The following is a 13,532-nucleotide window of genomic DNA, read 5'->3' as shown; positions in this document are numbered from 1 at the left end:
GGATCCCTTTGGATCAGAGTTGCAGGAAGCACCCACTAGACAAGGCTACGAAGCAGGGATATTCTGGTCTCTGCAATTTGTTCTACTCTCTGAAAGAAGTTTTTCAGTCCTCTAGGAGAGTATCTCCTGACTTCAGAACACAACCTTCCTCACTCCCAGAGAGCCACCCTGAACCCAGACCTTCAGGACAGCCCTTCTCCCCTCCTTCTCCCATACAGGGACCTCCTAGTACCTTCCCGCCCAGGAGGAAGAATCAAAGGTTCCCAGTGGCCTTCCCACAAGGCTGAGTTCACACTTGTGTCCCGATCTGTCCCAAGGCACAGATGTAGAACCCAGAGGGGATGCTCTGTTCCCCTGCTTGTCTCCCAAGCTTCTAATGGATAAATATCATTCCATGCCCTACTGAACGGGAGCGGGTTTTCACCTTACAAACCACTCTGGCCAGAGGGCCCCTCAAGAAGTGGGGCAGGGTGCCTTCCCTCCTTTCTCTACCCCCGAGCCCACTGATCCTGGGGACTCTTCTGGCTTAAGGAGATTTCAGCCCCACATGGAAAGCCTCCAGATCCATGTAGGCAACTCCAAGACGAAGAGGCCTCTTGCGCCCTCTGGGCCTCACCGAGTGTCGGGGTCTGCAAGCTAGAATGCCTGCAGCCATCGGGGAACAGCACCGAGGGGTGAAGCAGGGCCCTCCTGGACTCCCTTGTCCTCACTGTTTAGATGGAGATGTGGGCATGAATGGGTTTCTCTTCCATTAGGAAGCTGACCTTGGTGATGAACTGTGGCTGAAACAGCCTCGGTGTCTGGGAGGCTGGGGGTGGCGGGGGTGGGGCGATGACTCTGGAGAGGGCTTGTGCCCTCTAGTCAGCCTGCATGACCGCCTTGCTCCTGCCTTGGGGCCTTTGCACTGCCTGTGTTTTCTGCCTGAAGCTCCTTCTCAAGAAGGCTTTGTGGCCCTCCCCCTGCTCAAATGTCACCTTGTCATGGACAGCTCCCCTGATCACCCGAATCTGTCATCTCTTTCTCTCTGCTACTAGAATAGAACCCCACAAGAGCAAGGACCTCCTCTGTCTTGTTTTGAATGCCCTCATAGGGCAGGACCTCTGTAAATAAGCATTGAATGAGTGGCTTGGGCAGAAGAGACCCAATAACAAAACACTTTCTCATCCTTCCCCACTCTGTCCTTTTTCCTCCTTAAAACCCAGGTGCGTGGAAGCCCTTTGTTTCCTTCAAATATCCATCTCCCCTGGGTCACCTTATGACTTTCAAGGGTCTTAGGCATTAAATTAGAAATTGTATCTTATGGCAATATTTGTATAAAGATAAATATGTTTTTAGAAATGGTAACATTTTCTTCAGCCTAAAAGTTTGCTTGCTTTCTTCTGGATTTAATAGAAATTAAAACATTTTCATGGGTCCCTAAAAGTACCGCGGGCCCTGGGTGTGCCCACTGTGCCTACCAGATAGGGGGGCCCTGCCTCCTCCTCTGAGCCCCACGCACCCTCGGTTCCTGGCTCCCGCACCATGCTCTCTGGAGCTAAGCCAGCCAATACGGGAGCCCCTGGGCACATGTGGCTATTTAAACTTAAACTAAATAAAATTACAAACTCAGTTCCTCAGTTGTACCAGCCACATGTCAAAGGCTTGATAGCCACACGGGCTTAGTGGCTCCCATACTGGACATCTCAGATATAGAACATTCCCATCATTGTAGAAAGTTCCGCTGGAGAGTGTTGCTCTAGAGAATTAGCTGCAGCTACATCAGCCCTCTCTGAGTCTCTCTTTTTAGAATGTGGATTCCAATCCCTGGCTGGCACTAAAGTCCACCACCTATTAGGTGGATGAACTTGGGCGGAGCTTTCCCATTATCTGGCCCTCAGTCTCTCATTTAGAAAACAAGGGTCATAATAACTGTCAGAAGAGTGGTGATCTCCATACAATGATTAACTCGAACTGAGTGGATTCCAGAGCTGGGCATCTGCCATATGTTGACTCATTCAGCCTTCTCAACAACTCCACAAGATAGGTACTTATCCCATATCCCTTGTACTGGGACCAGAGAGGCGATGTAACTGCCCAAGGCCACACAGCTGGTGAGTAGTAGAGCTGGGATTTGAAACCTGGTCTATCTGACTCCAGAGCCCACTTTCTTAACTATTAATTCTATCCAGTACCGCACCCCTTCCCTCAAAACCATGTGAGATAATGCATGCAGGTTTTTTTTAAACTTATGGATTACACATAGACATGAGTATTTGTCATCAATAATAATATCAGAATAGTAATAAAGAAGGGGCACCCCTGTCCTAGCTCCCTTCCATCCATGTCGTAGGTGAGGACTTCCTTTTTCAGTCCTCTTTGCCTTCTAATTTCAGGCTTGGGCAGGCCTGGCCTTTTACAGCTCTCCTAAAAGCCGCTTGGTCCACTGGTGGTTTGGGCTGCCCTTTACCAAGCCATTATGGGTCCTAATAAGGTGTTACTCTGCGTCCTTCCTCCCTGTGCTTTCACCTCTCATATTATCTGTCTCCCCTGCAGCCCTGGGAAGTAGGTAGGAGTAGCTATTATTATCTGCATTTTACAGACAGATAAATTGAGGCTCAGAAGAGGTTCTGTGGCCTTCCCAAGGTCACACAACCCATCAAGGGCCCAAGACACCGGCTCCTTTCCTGCTGGCGTCCAGTTCTTTGACTTGTTCTGTTACACGAGAACCCGGCAGTGGCTGACTACAAACTAGCAAATGACTCAAGGGTTCATCCAAGTTTCTGAGAAATAAATCAAGCTTCTCTACCCACAGGGAGTTCCAGTTGGCTCACCCTAACGGAGCCAGTGTTCAAGCCCAGTCCACACCAGAGTGGGAGTCTTGAACGGAAAAATCTCCCTTTTCATCTGATATGAGATTACTCTTCTCAGCATGTAGTTCTCTTCTGGTCCTGCCTCTTCTCAAAAGCCTTCGATGGCTCCCTACTACTAAGAGAAAAAATAACTTCAGCAGCTCAAGACTTCATGACTAGCAGGCATCTGGAATATCCATATTCTTTCACTTATGATTTTAATTCTGATTCAAAGGCACAATCCCTCCTGTCCCTCCCCATATTTAAGCTATTGTCACAAATAGAATGTACTTGGAGAGTTCTTTTTTTTTTTTTTTTTTTTTTTTTAATTTTTTTTTTTCAACGTTTTTTATTTATTTTTGGGACAGAGAGAGACAGAGCATGAACGGGGGAGGGGCAGAGAGAGAGGGAGACACAGAATCGGAAACAGGCTCCAGGCTCCGAGCCATCAGCCCAGAGCCCGACGCGGGGCTCGAACTCACGGACCGCGAGATCGTGACCTGGCTGAAGTCGGACGCTTAACCGACTGCGCCACCCAGGCGCCCCGGAGAGTTCTTTCTTAAGAGCCACAAGGGCCAGTCCTAACACTGATGCCTGAGGCAGACACAGTGGAGGGGAGGGGAATGGGGTCAGAAAATACTTCCCAAGGGCACCCAAATCCACGGTAATTTTACATTTGGATTCTGGAGGGAGTGTGGACATTCTCCAATCCAGAGGAATGAATCCAGTGACTCTTTCTTTCAAGAAAGGCTCTCCGGGGCGCCTGGGTGGCTCAGTCGGTTGAGCGACCGACTTCAGCTCAGGTCATGATCTCACAGTTTGTGAGTTTGAGCCCCACGTCGGGCTCTGTGCTGACAAGCTCAGAGCCTGGAGCCTGCTTCGGATTCTGTGTCTCCTTTCTCTCTGCCCCTCCCCTGCTCATGCTCTGTCTCTCTCTGTCTCAGAAATAAACATTTAAAAAAATATATATATATATATATACAAACACACACACACACACACACACACACACACACACATATATATATATATATAAAAGAAACGCTCTCCAAACTTTAAACAACATCTTATCTCGTTGCTTCTTCCTGGAGCCTAGGAAATTTTGAGTAGTCAAGTTTAGGAAGTCTGGCTGTCTATTTCCAGTTCAGCCACCACCTTTCTGGGTGGCCTTGGGTGTGCTGTACAAATCTCAGTTTCCTGTATCTGAGAAGCGGGAGTAAAAGGGTAGATGTGTTTCTTAGGAGTGTTATGTGGGCCACTAGTGAACATCTGGGACATGTCTAAGAGAAGAGAAGGTGTTGGGCCATGAGGGAGGATGTCATCACTGGTCCATTGTCAGAAACAAAGCCTGACAGTTTGAAGAAATTTGGTAACAGCTTCTTTAGTGAGTGGTTTGGCTATGAATTCCTCCGGGTACATCTGCTTCCCCAAAGAGGGGACGGAATTAGTCACAGAGTCATAGGCTTCTAGAACTAAAGACTAGAGTCACTGCACGTGGACCATTACAAATATAGATCATAGTGCATCAGAGTCAGCACATCCAGGGGTGCCTGGGTGGCTCAGTTGGTGAAGCATCCGACTTCAGCTCGGGTCATTATCTCACGGTTCGTGGGCTCGAGCCCCACATCGGGCTCTGTGCTGACAGCTCAGATCCTGGAGCCTGTTTCAGATTCTGTGTCTCCCTCTCTCTCTGCCCCTTCCCCCGTTTGCACTTCTCTTTCTCTCTCAAAAATAAGTGAACATTAAAAAAACTTTTTTAAAAAAATTAAAGAAAAGAATCATAGCACATCCAGCTATGTGTCTTAGGACATTTTATGACAGGACAATAGCAGAGTCCAGCTTGTCAGATCTGGAGGGGCTCCTAGAGGCCATCTATCCAGTTTTTCAAGCCTGTGCTCCCCAGGGGGGCGAGGGACAAACCTGTGGGCAGGTTCTAGCCCTCCATCCCCACTCTTAACAGTGCAGCTCTGCTTTTCTCTGTTTACAGGTAGGTTTCCAGGTACAATTTCATTAGGAAAAACGAGATTCCACTCCTGAAAGCAATAGAGGGGGTTGAAATCATGGATCCATTCCAGCCCTTCACCCAACACACAGCACATCATTTACAGAGGAAGAAAGGTCCACAGGGCTCAGGTGACTGACTTGACCAAGGACACACAGGGAAGAAATGACTTTAGATCCAGGTCTCCCAGGAACCAGGTTGACTTGCTACACGGACCACTGAGCAAGCATAGGCGAGGGTGCAAGCCTCAGCCACAGCCAGAGGAAATCCCTTCACTGCCTTTGCGGGCTCATTTAGGGTCTAATAGAGACCACAGGCCTGTCCAGGCCAAAGAACCATACCTGTAAGAGTTGGAAGGGACTTTCGAGCTTTTCTCGTCTCCCCTGAGGGCATATATCCCTCTAGCATAGCACATCTTTCACACGTGGCCACCCAGACTCTGCCTGGACTCCCCGGTGACAGGGAGCTCTGTATTCTGAGACGACTCATTCCAGAATTGCACTCGAGGTCACTAACCAAAAAATTGAGGAAAGATCTCAGAGCACTGTTCCTCCCATTTGTGCTTAGACTTTCACCAGTGATTTGGATAAAGACGCGGGTGTCACAACCACCAAGTTTCTGAATGTTAGAATCCAGATTCTCAGAAACCGGAGCAGTGAGCTAAAGCACAGGGTGAAATGCATCGTAGTCTCATTGAAGCCCTACAGCGTTTAGTTGGAGAAAGTCAGCCTGTGCAAGAACAGATTGGGGAGTTGTGATAATGCATCTGAGAGTTTTCATTACCTATAAACTCAGCCGTCAATAGTATGAGCTGGCTGCTAAAAGTCATAGTACTGGGTAATATTTGTTGAAACTGCCACATACTGTATTCAGTATTTATGCACATTAACTAAGTCCATTCTCCACATGATATTACGAAGTAGAGAAATGAAAATCAGAGAAGGTAAGCCTCCTGCCCAAGGTCACACAGCCAGAAACTGTGTGTTGTAAACCACTTTCTGCCGCTTTCCCCACCTATGAAATGGGGCTGGGAGTTACAAGGAGGAAGATTTGATTCAGACACATATCCTAAAAGGGTCCATTCGTGAACTTGTTCACACCTGTGCACACACAAGCCCCTAGCTACCAATTTATTTGCTCCTATCATATTCATTCTGTCAAGCAGGCACATACAATCAATGTGCCCATACAGCTATTCAAAAAGTGCCTCCTAAGTATGTATGCGTGTTCTCTTGCAAATGTGCACATTCACCCACATGCAGATTTTTCTCTGAGTCTGGGGAGCCAAGAACGAGAGGCCCCACCCCAGACAAGCGCCTGCTCGCAGCTTACCAGAATAGCCTGTGGCTGGGCCAGCAAGCTTAGACTCGACCAGAGACCAGTGGCTTCCTGCTCCGTTGGGGCACAGGCTGGACCTTCTCCAGAGGAGTCAGTGGACCCCACCCTCACCCCAACCTCAGGCTTTGATTCTGCCTTGGCTTTGAAAACTAGTAATAACTAATATTTATTGAGTGCTTTTCTATGGGCCAGGCACTGTGCTAAGTACAACAACGTGCATGGTCTTATTTCTTTAGTCTTTATAAAAACCCCAGGAAAGCAGTTCTCTTAATAGCCCCATCTTCTAGATGAGAAAACAGAGGTTTGGGGAGGTAAGCTTACCCAAGGTTATGTAGTTAGCATGCAGTGGAGCTTGAACTTGAACCCAAACCGTCAGATTCACAGGTAGCCATGGTTCCTCTTTCTGACAAGGTGGTCGAGAGGAAAGAACCTGACTCTGGTCCTTACCCTGTGACTTTGGGCAAGTCCCTTTCTTTTGGGGGGACTTCATTTTACAGCTTCAGAAAGGAAGAGATCATCACTAAAGGTGCTTTCAGCTGTCATTCTGTCATTGCTTTTCCTAAGTCCAGATCCTACCATTTTTCAACTATTGAGTAGGGTTACGTACCTGGCAGTTATGTACCAGGCACTGAGAATTCATGCATGAATAAGATACACAAAGCCCCTGTCTTCACGGAGCCCGGTGGCTAGTGTAGAAGACAGTCATTAAACAAATTAGCAAGAACATATTGCGTAGTGATAAGTGCCATGAAGAAAATGGGGTGGTGTGATAAAGAAGGGTGCTAAGAAGGAGGCTACATCAAACTGGGACTTAGGATGAGGGATGGGTTGGGCTGAGCCAAGAAGAAAGATAACAAGAAGAAGCCAGCCATGTGAGAATCTTCAGTAAAGGGGAATAGCAAGTGCAAAGGCCCTGAGGCAGACTCTAGTTTGTTATGTTTGTGGAGGAGAAAGGAGGCCCATGTGGTTGCAGCTTGGTGAAAAATGAGTGCTGGGAGGTATCACTGGAAAAGCAGGCAGGGTCCACATGGTGCGGGGCCTTGTAGGTCATAGCAAGGAGTTTAGATTTTAATCTGAATGCTATGGGAAGCCACTGGAAAATTTTAAGAAGGGAAGTGATATGAATTATGTTTTCACAAGATATTTCGAAATAGTGGTCCTAGGTGCTGTGGGCTGGGAGGGTAGCCCAGGGAGCCCAGTGTGCCTGTGCACCCGCAAGCCCGTTCACTTGCCCAGGAATAGTGCCAGGAAGCAAATGTCCAGACACATTTGCTGAGGTCCTTCCTCAGCAAACCGCACACCAGGTCTGTGGGTCCTATAACTTGAACACAGCCCTGGGCACCAGCCCCCCACCCCCCACCCAAGGGTGCATGTTCTTTGTGCCTTATCTCTTCCAGGGAGACCCTGCCCCTGCTCCCTTCCCTAAGCTCATCTCTGCAAGACGCCTGCAGAGCTGCTGAGCAGCGTGTCTTGTTGGGGCCTGCCCTCCACGGGTGCTGACCTGGTGAACAGGAAGCGTTCCGCAAAACAGGGCAGGCCGAGCTGGGAGGCTGGGTGCACCCTGGGCTCGCTGGGCTGCAGAGGGAGCGGACCTGGGACTGGGGTAAGGACTCTCTTTCCCTTGGGGCTTCAACGTCCAAAGCAACGCCACCCTGGGGGCTTGGGGCCCACATGGCTCAGGGGTCCCTCTCCTCTTGCTGTGTCAGGGATGCGTGAGTGGAATGGGGTGAATATGGCTTTTGCCCGGGGCCAGCTCTACTGTGGGTGCAGGGGATGCCGGGGGAAAGAGTAGAGGGGCAGGAAGGATGGGAATAGACACCCCAAGTGTAGAAATCTGCCTCCACTCCCGCCCCTCTCCTCTGAGGAGCTGGGCCTGGGGTGCCACCAACAGGATTTCAGGGGAAGGATGGTGGGTGGTAGGGAGGCTGCAAGGATGGGGCATATTCAAATTCTTTTCTGTCACAGGCTTGCAGATCCCAAGTTAGGCAGACTTTTCCACCCTCCCTCCCATGTTGGGATGCTACCTGCCAGGTCTGAAGCTCCATTCAGCTCCCTCAGGACTCTGGAAAGGCATGGATGCAAGCCTCTCCTTTCCCCTCTTGCCCCCGGAGTTTAACTCTTCCTTGTCTTTGAAGAGCAAGGCAACTGGAAAAACGAGTCTTGCCTGTTTCCTCCAGGAATGCTTTGCACATCTGGCAGGCAGCCAAGAAGCTCCTGGGAGTCAAGACTCTCACGGGCAGGCAGGCCCGGCAGCAGCCTGCTGTGTCCAGCCTCACACTTTGCTTCTGGAAGGCACTTTGGCAAAGAACCTCTGCCTTCCCCTACTCCCCTTCCCCCTTCTCCCTCTCCTTAATCCTGATGAGTCTCCACTTTGAACTCAGGCTGGAGTTCAGGGACAAGCCGTGTGGGAAACAGCACAGGACACAATGGGAAACGTGGCAGGTCTTAGAGGGGCGAAGCACTCGTTCGTGGCCAGTTCAACAATTCCCAGGGACTAGTTCTTTCCTGGCCCCCACTATGTGAAAGGGGGCAAGACATGTTCCCCCTCCGGGGCTCTGCTTCGCCATCTATGCACGAGGAGTGGGGTCAGAACTCTGTGTCTCAAAGCCCCATTATAGCTCTGACATTCCAGGGGTTTGGGAGTTACAAGATGAGTCAGAATCGGGCTCTGTCCAAAGGGACTAGCAGTGGGACAGGGGCAGGTGAGTCTGGGGTGGAAGAAGCAGTCCTGGCCTTTAATGCAAGGAGCCTCAGGTCAAATTCTTGCTTTGCCTCTATCTAGTCATAAGGCCCTGGGTGGCTCCCTTCCCTTGATGAAACTGAGTTGCCTATTACCGATAATAGCCAATATTATGTTACAATTTCTATGTCCCAGGCACCCCCGCTGGGTCATTTACCTTTGTTGTTTCACTTAATTTCACACCAATCCAATGAGGTAGATAATGTCCTTATCCCCATTCTATGGAAGAGGAAACCGAGGCTCACAGAGGTCAAATAACCTGAGCAGAAAATCACCCAGCTGGTAAGCGGTGGAACCAGGGCTGATGGCCAACCAACCGGAGGCCAGGCCTGTGATCTTGGTCACTTTGTTTTTTTCTGCAGCCCCTGCACATGCAGACGCAACTCACTTTGGCTGGAGCTCCACCTTGATGGATGGGGTCTTGTAGGAAGTACTTAGAGACAGATTGCTAAACTTGGGTACCTGGTTGAAATTATCCCACCATCACTGGGGAGCCATTGAAGGTTCTTTGGGAAAAGGAGTCAAGTGGTCAGGACTATGTTGTATCTGCTAGTTACCCCTGAGAAAGCATTCAAATTAGTCTGTTAGTGTTTAGATACACTAACAGGTATCTCAACCTGAGCACTATTGACATTTGGGGCTGGATCATTAGTTGTTGTTGGGGGGCTGTCCTGTGTGTTGCAGGGTGTTTAGAAGCACCCCAGCCTCGATCCCCAGATGCCAGTAGCATCCTCCCCAACAAGCTGGGATAGCTGACGGTGTCTTCAGACATTGCCGAGTGTCCCCTGTGGGGCAAAATCATCCCAGCTAAGAACCATCGCAGTAGGAACCATTTCTTTCCTAACTCATACTTTTTTTTTTTGTGCGTAGGGCTTCAGGAGTTTTTCCATCATGATTATTGCCTTCTGGGGCTTTGTCATTTTCTTGCTCCGCTGTACAACCTGTGAGAAGCCCCGAGAAGGGATCCCCTCCTCCTCCGCCTGGCGCTTCACACACTCTCTTTATAATGCGACCATCTACGAAAACTCTGCCCCCAAGACCTACGTGGAGAGCTCCGTGAAAATGGGCATTTACCTCGCCGAGCCCCAGTGGGCAGTGCGGTACCGGATCATCTCCGGGGACATGGCCAATGTGTTTAAAACAGAGGAGTATGTGGTGGGTGACTTCTGCTTTCTGAGAATAAGAACAAAGAGCAGTAACACGGCCCTTCTGAACAGGGAGGTGCGAGACAGCTACACCCTCATCATCCAAGCCACGGAGAAGACCTTGGAGTTAGAAGCGTTGACCCGGGTGGTGGTCCACATCCTGGACCAGAATGACCTAAAGCCCCTCTTCTCCCCGCCTTCATACCGAGTCACCATCTCTGAGGACATGCCCCTCAAGAGCCCCATCTGCAAGGTGACCGCCACAGATGCGGATCTGGGCCAGAATGCCAAGTTCTACTATGCCTTCAACACAAGGTCGGAGACGTTCGCCATCCATCCCACCAGCGGCGTGGTCACCTTGGCTGGGAAGCTCAACATCACCTGGCGAGGGAGGTACGAGCTCCAGGTGCTGGCTGTGGACCGCATGCGGAAAATCTCAGAGGGCAACGGGTTTGGCAATCTGGCTGCCCTCGTCATCCACGTGGAGCCTGCCCTCAGGAAGCCCCCGGCCATCACCTCGGTGGTGGTGGCTCCGCCAGACGGCAAGGAGGGTGCCACCTACGCCACCGTCATGGTAGACGCAAATAGCTCCGGCGCCGAAGTGGACTCGCTAGAGATAGTTGGGGGTGACCCTGGAAAGTACTTCAAAGCCATCAAGTCTTACGCCCGCGGCAGTGAGTTCAGTTTGGTGTCTGTCAAAGACATCAACTGGCTGGAGCACCTTCATGGATTCAACCTCAGCCTGCAGGCCAGGAGTGGGAGCGGGCCTTCTTCTCATTCCCAGATCAGGGGCTTTCACCTACCCCCTTCCAAACTGGCCTCCCTCAAATTTGAGAGGGCTGTTTACAGAGTGCGGCTCAGTGAGTTTTCCCCGCCTGGCAGCCGCGTGGTGATGGTGAAAGTAACCGGAGCCTTCCCCAACCTGCAGTATGTTCTAAAGCCGTCCTCAGAGAGTGCAGGGTTTAAACTTAATGCTCGCACTGGGCTCATCACCACCATGAAGCTCAGGGACTTCCATGACCGAGCCCACTACCAGCTACACATCAGAACCTCACCGGGGCTGGCCTCCACCACCGTGGTCATTGATATAGTGGACTGTAACAACCATGCCCCCATCTTCAACAGGTCCTCCTATGATGGCACCTTTGATGAGAACATCCCTCCAGGCACCAGCATTCTGACAGTTACTGCCACAGACCGGGATCATGGGGAGAATGGATACATCACCTATTCCATCACTCGTCCGAAAGCTGTGCCCTTCTCTATTGACCCTTACCTGGGGATTATCTCCACCTCCAAACCCATGGACTATGAGCTCATGAAAAGAATTTATACCTTCCGGGTGCGGGCATCAGACTGGGGCTCCCCATTTCGCCAGGAAAAGGAAGTGTCTATTTCTCTTAGGCTCAAGAACTTGAATGACAACAAGCCTATGTTTGAGCAAGTCAACTGCACTGGGTCTATCCACGAAGACTGGCCGGTAGGAAAATCACTAATGACTGTGTCCGCTATAGATGTGGATGAGCTGCAGAACCTAAAATACGAGTTTGTGTCAGGCAATGAACTAGGGTATTTTGATCTAAACCATTTCTCTGGAGTGATATCCCTCAAGCGCTCTTTTATGAATCATACTACTACTGGTCAACCCATCAACTACTCCCTGAAAATTACAGCCTCAGATGGGAAACACTATGCCTCACCCACAACTTTGAATGTTACTGTAGTGAAAGATCCTCGTTTTGAGGTCCCTGTAACATGTGATAAAACAGGAGTATTGACACACTTCACAAAGGCCATCCTCCATTCTGTTGGGTTTCAGAACCAGGACTCCAGTGATGAGGACTTCATTTCCTTAAGTGCATATCAGATCAATCATCACACGCCCCAGTTTGAGGACCACTTCCCACAGTCCATTGACATCCTTGAACGTGTTCCTGTCAACACCTCCCTGGCCCGCCTGGCAGCCACTGACCCTGATACTGGATTTAATGGCAAACTGGTCTATGTGATTGCAGAAGGCAACGATGAGGGCTGCTTTGACATTGAGCTGGAGACAGGGCTGCTCACGGTAGCTGCCCCTTTGGACTATGAAGCCACCCGTTTCTACATCCTCAATGTAACAGTGTATGACTTGGGCACTCCCCAGAAGTCATCCTGGAAGCTGCTGACAGTGAATGTGAAAGACTGGAATGACAATGCACCCAGATTTCCTCCTGGTGGGTACGAGATAACCGTCTCGGAGAACACAGAAGTTGGAACCACAATTGCCGAGTTGAAAGCAAAAGACGCCGATTCCGATGACAATGGGAGGGTTCGCTACACTCTGCTAAGCCCCACAGAGAAGTTCTCCCTCCATCCCCTCACTGGGGAGCTGGCTGTCACAGGACACCTGGACCGGGAATCAGAGCCACAATATATACTCAAGGTGGAAGCCAGGGATCAGCCCAGGAAGGGCCACCAGCTCTTCTCTGTCACTGACCTGAAAATCACATTGGAAGATGCAAATGACAACTCTCCTCAGTGTATCACGGAACTCAGCAGCCTGAAAGTCCCAGAGGATCTGCCCCCCGGGACTATTCTAACGTTTCTGGATGCCTCCGATCCTGACGTGGGCCCTGCGGGAGAAGTGCGTTATGTCCTGTTGGATGATGCCCACGGGACCTTCCAGGTGGACCCGATGACTGGCGCGCTCAGTCTGGAGAGAGAGTTGGACTTTGAGAGGCGGGCTGGATACAATCTGAGCCTGTGGGCCAGTGACAGTGGGCGGCCCCTGGCCCGCAGGACCCTCTGCCACGTGGAAGTGATAGTCTTGGATGTGAATGAGAATCTCCACCCTCCCTGCTTTGCCTCCTTTGTGCACCAGGGCCAGGTGCAGGAGAACAGTCCCTCGGGAACCCAGGTGATGGTAGTGGCTGCCCACGATGATGATGGTGGCTTGGATGGGGAGCTCCAGTACTTCCTGAGGGCTGGCACCAGTCTTGCAGCCTTTAGCATCAACAAAGACACAGGTACTGGGAGTGGGGTGGACGGGAGTGCCAGGTGCTTGGAGAGGATGGGCCTAAGGGGATCAGGGGCTGTCCTGAAAGAAGACAGGCTCCAGGCTAAAAAGAAAAGGCAATAAATAGGGACTCTCCTTCTTGTCCCTTTTATTTTATTTTAAATTAATCTTTATCATACCGGAGATATATATATATGTGTATATATGTGTGCACGCACGCGTGTGTGTGTGTGTGTGTGTGTATCCATTGAAGTCAAATCATCCATCTCACTAGCATTTGTGTATATACTTATACACACACATAAACATACAGTATATGCATATGCTTATAAAAGTAATGCATCATGGCTATAAATTTTTATAATTTAAAAATGAATGTTTAAAAAAAATTTTTTTTTAGAGAGAGAGAGAGAGAGTGGCGGAGGGGGCAAAGGGGGAGGGAGAGAAAATCTCAATCCATCTCCAGGCTCAGTGCAGAGCC

The 13,532-nt window shown here is 50.1% G+C and overlaps 2 protein-coding genes across 2 annotated transcripts in view; one reads left to right on the top strand and one right to left on the bottom strand.

Moving 5' to 3' along the window:
- SLC36A1 (solute carrier family 36 member 1) overlaps positions 1 to 13,532 on the bottom strand; it is a 182,333-nt gene that overhangs the window by 34,494 nt on the left and 134,307 nt on the right. The gene's annotated exons all lie outside the window — the stretch shown is intronic.
- The window catches only part of FAT2 (FAT atypical cadherin 2), a 62,619-nt gene continuing 58,885 nt past the window's right edge, over positions 9,799 to 13,532 (top strand). The window contains exon 1 of the mRNA XM_078446063.2: positions 9,799 to 13,061. Within this exon, the coding sequence (XP_078302189.2) occupies positions 9,800 to 13,061 (3,262 nt within the window). The 5' untranslated portion in view covers position 9,799. The remainder of the gene's footprint in view (positions 13,062 to 13,532) is intronic.

This window comes from Panthera onca, chromosome A1 (genome assembly GCF_046562875.1).
Source record: "Panthera onca isolate mPanOnc1 chromosome A1, mPanOnc1 haplotype 2, whole genome shotgun sequence".
NCBI lineage: Eukaryota > Metazoa > Chordata > Mammalia > Carnivora > Felidae > Panthera > Panthera onca.
The sequence above is the reverse complement of the archived record's forward strand: the minus strand, read 5'-3'. Positions and strand labels throughout refer to the sequence as shown.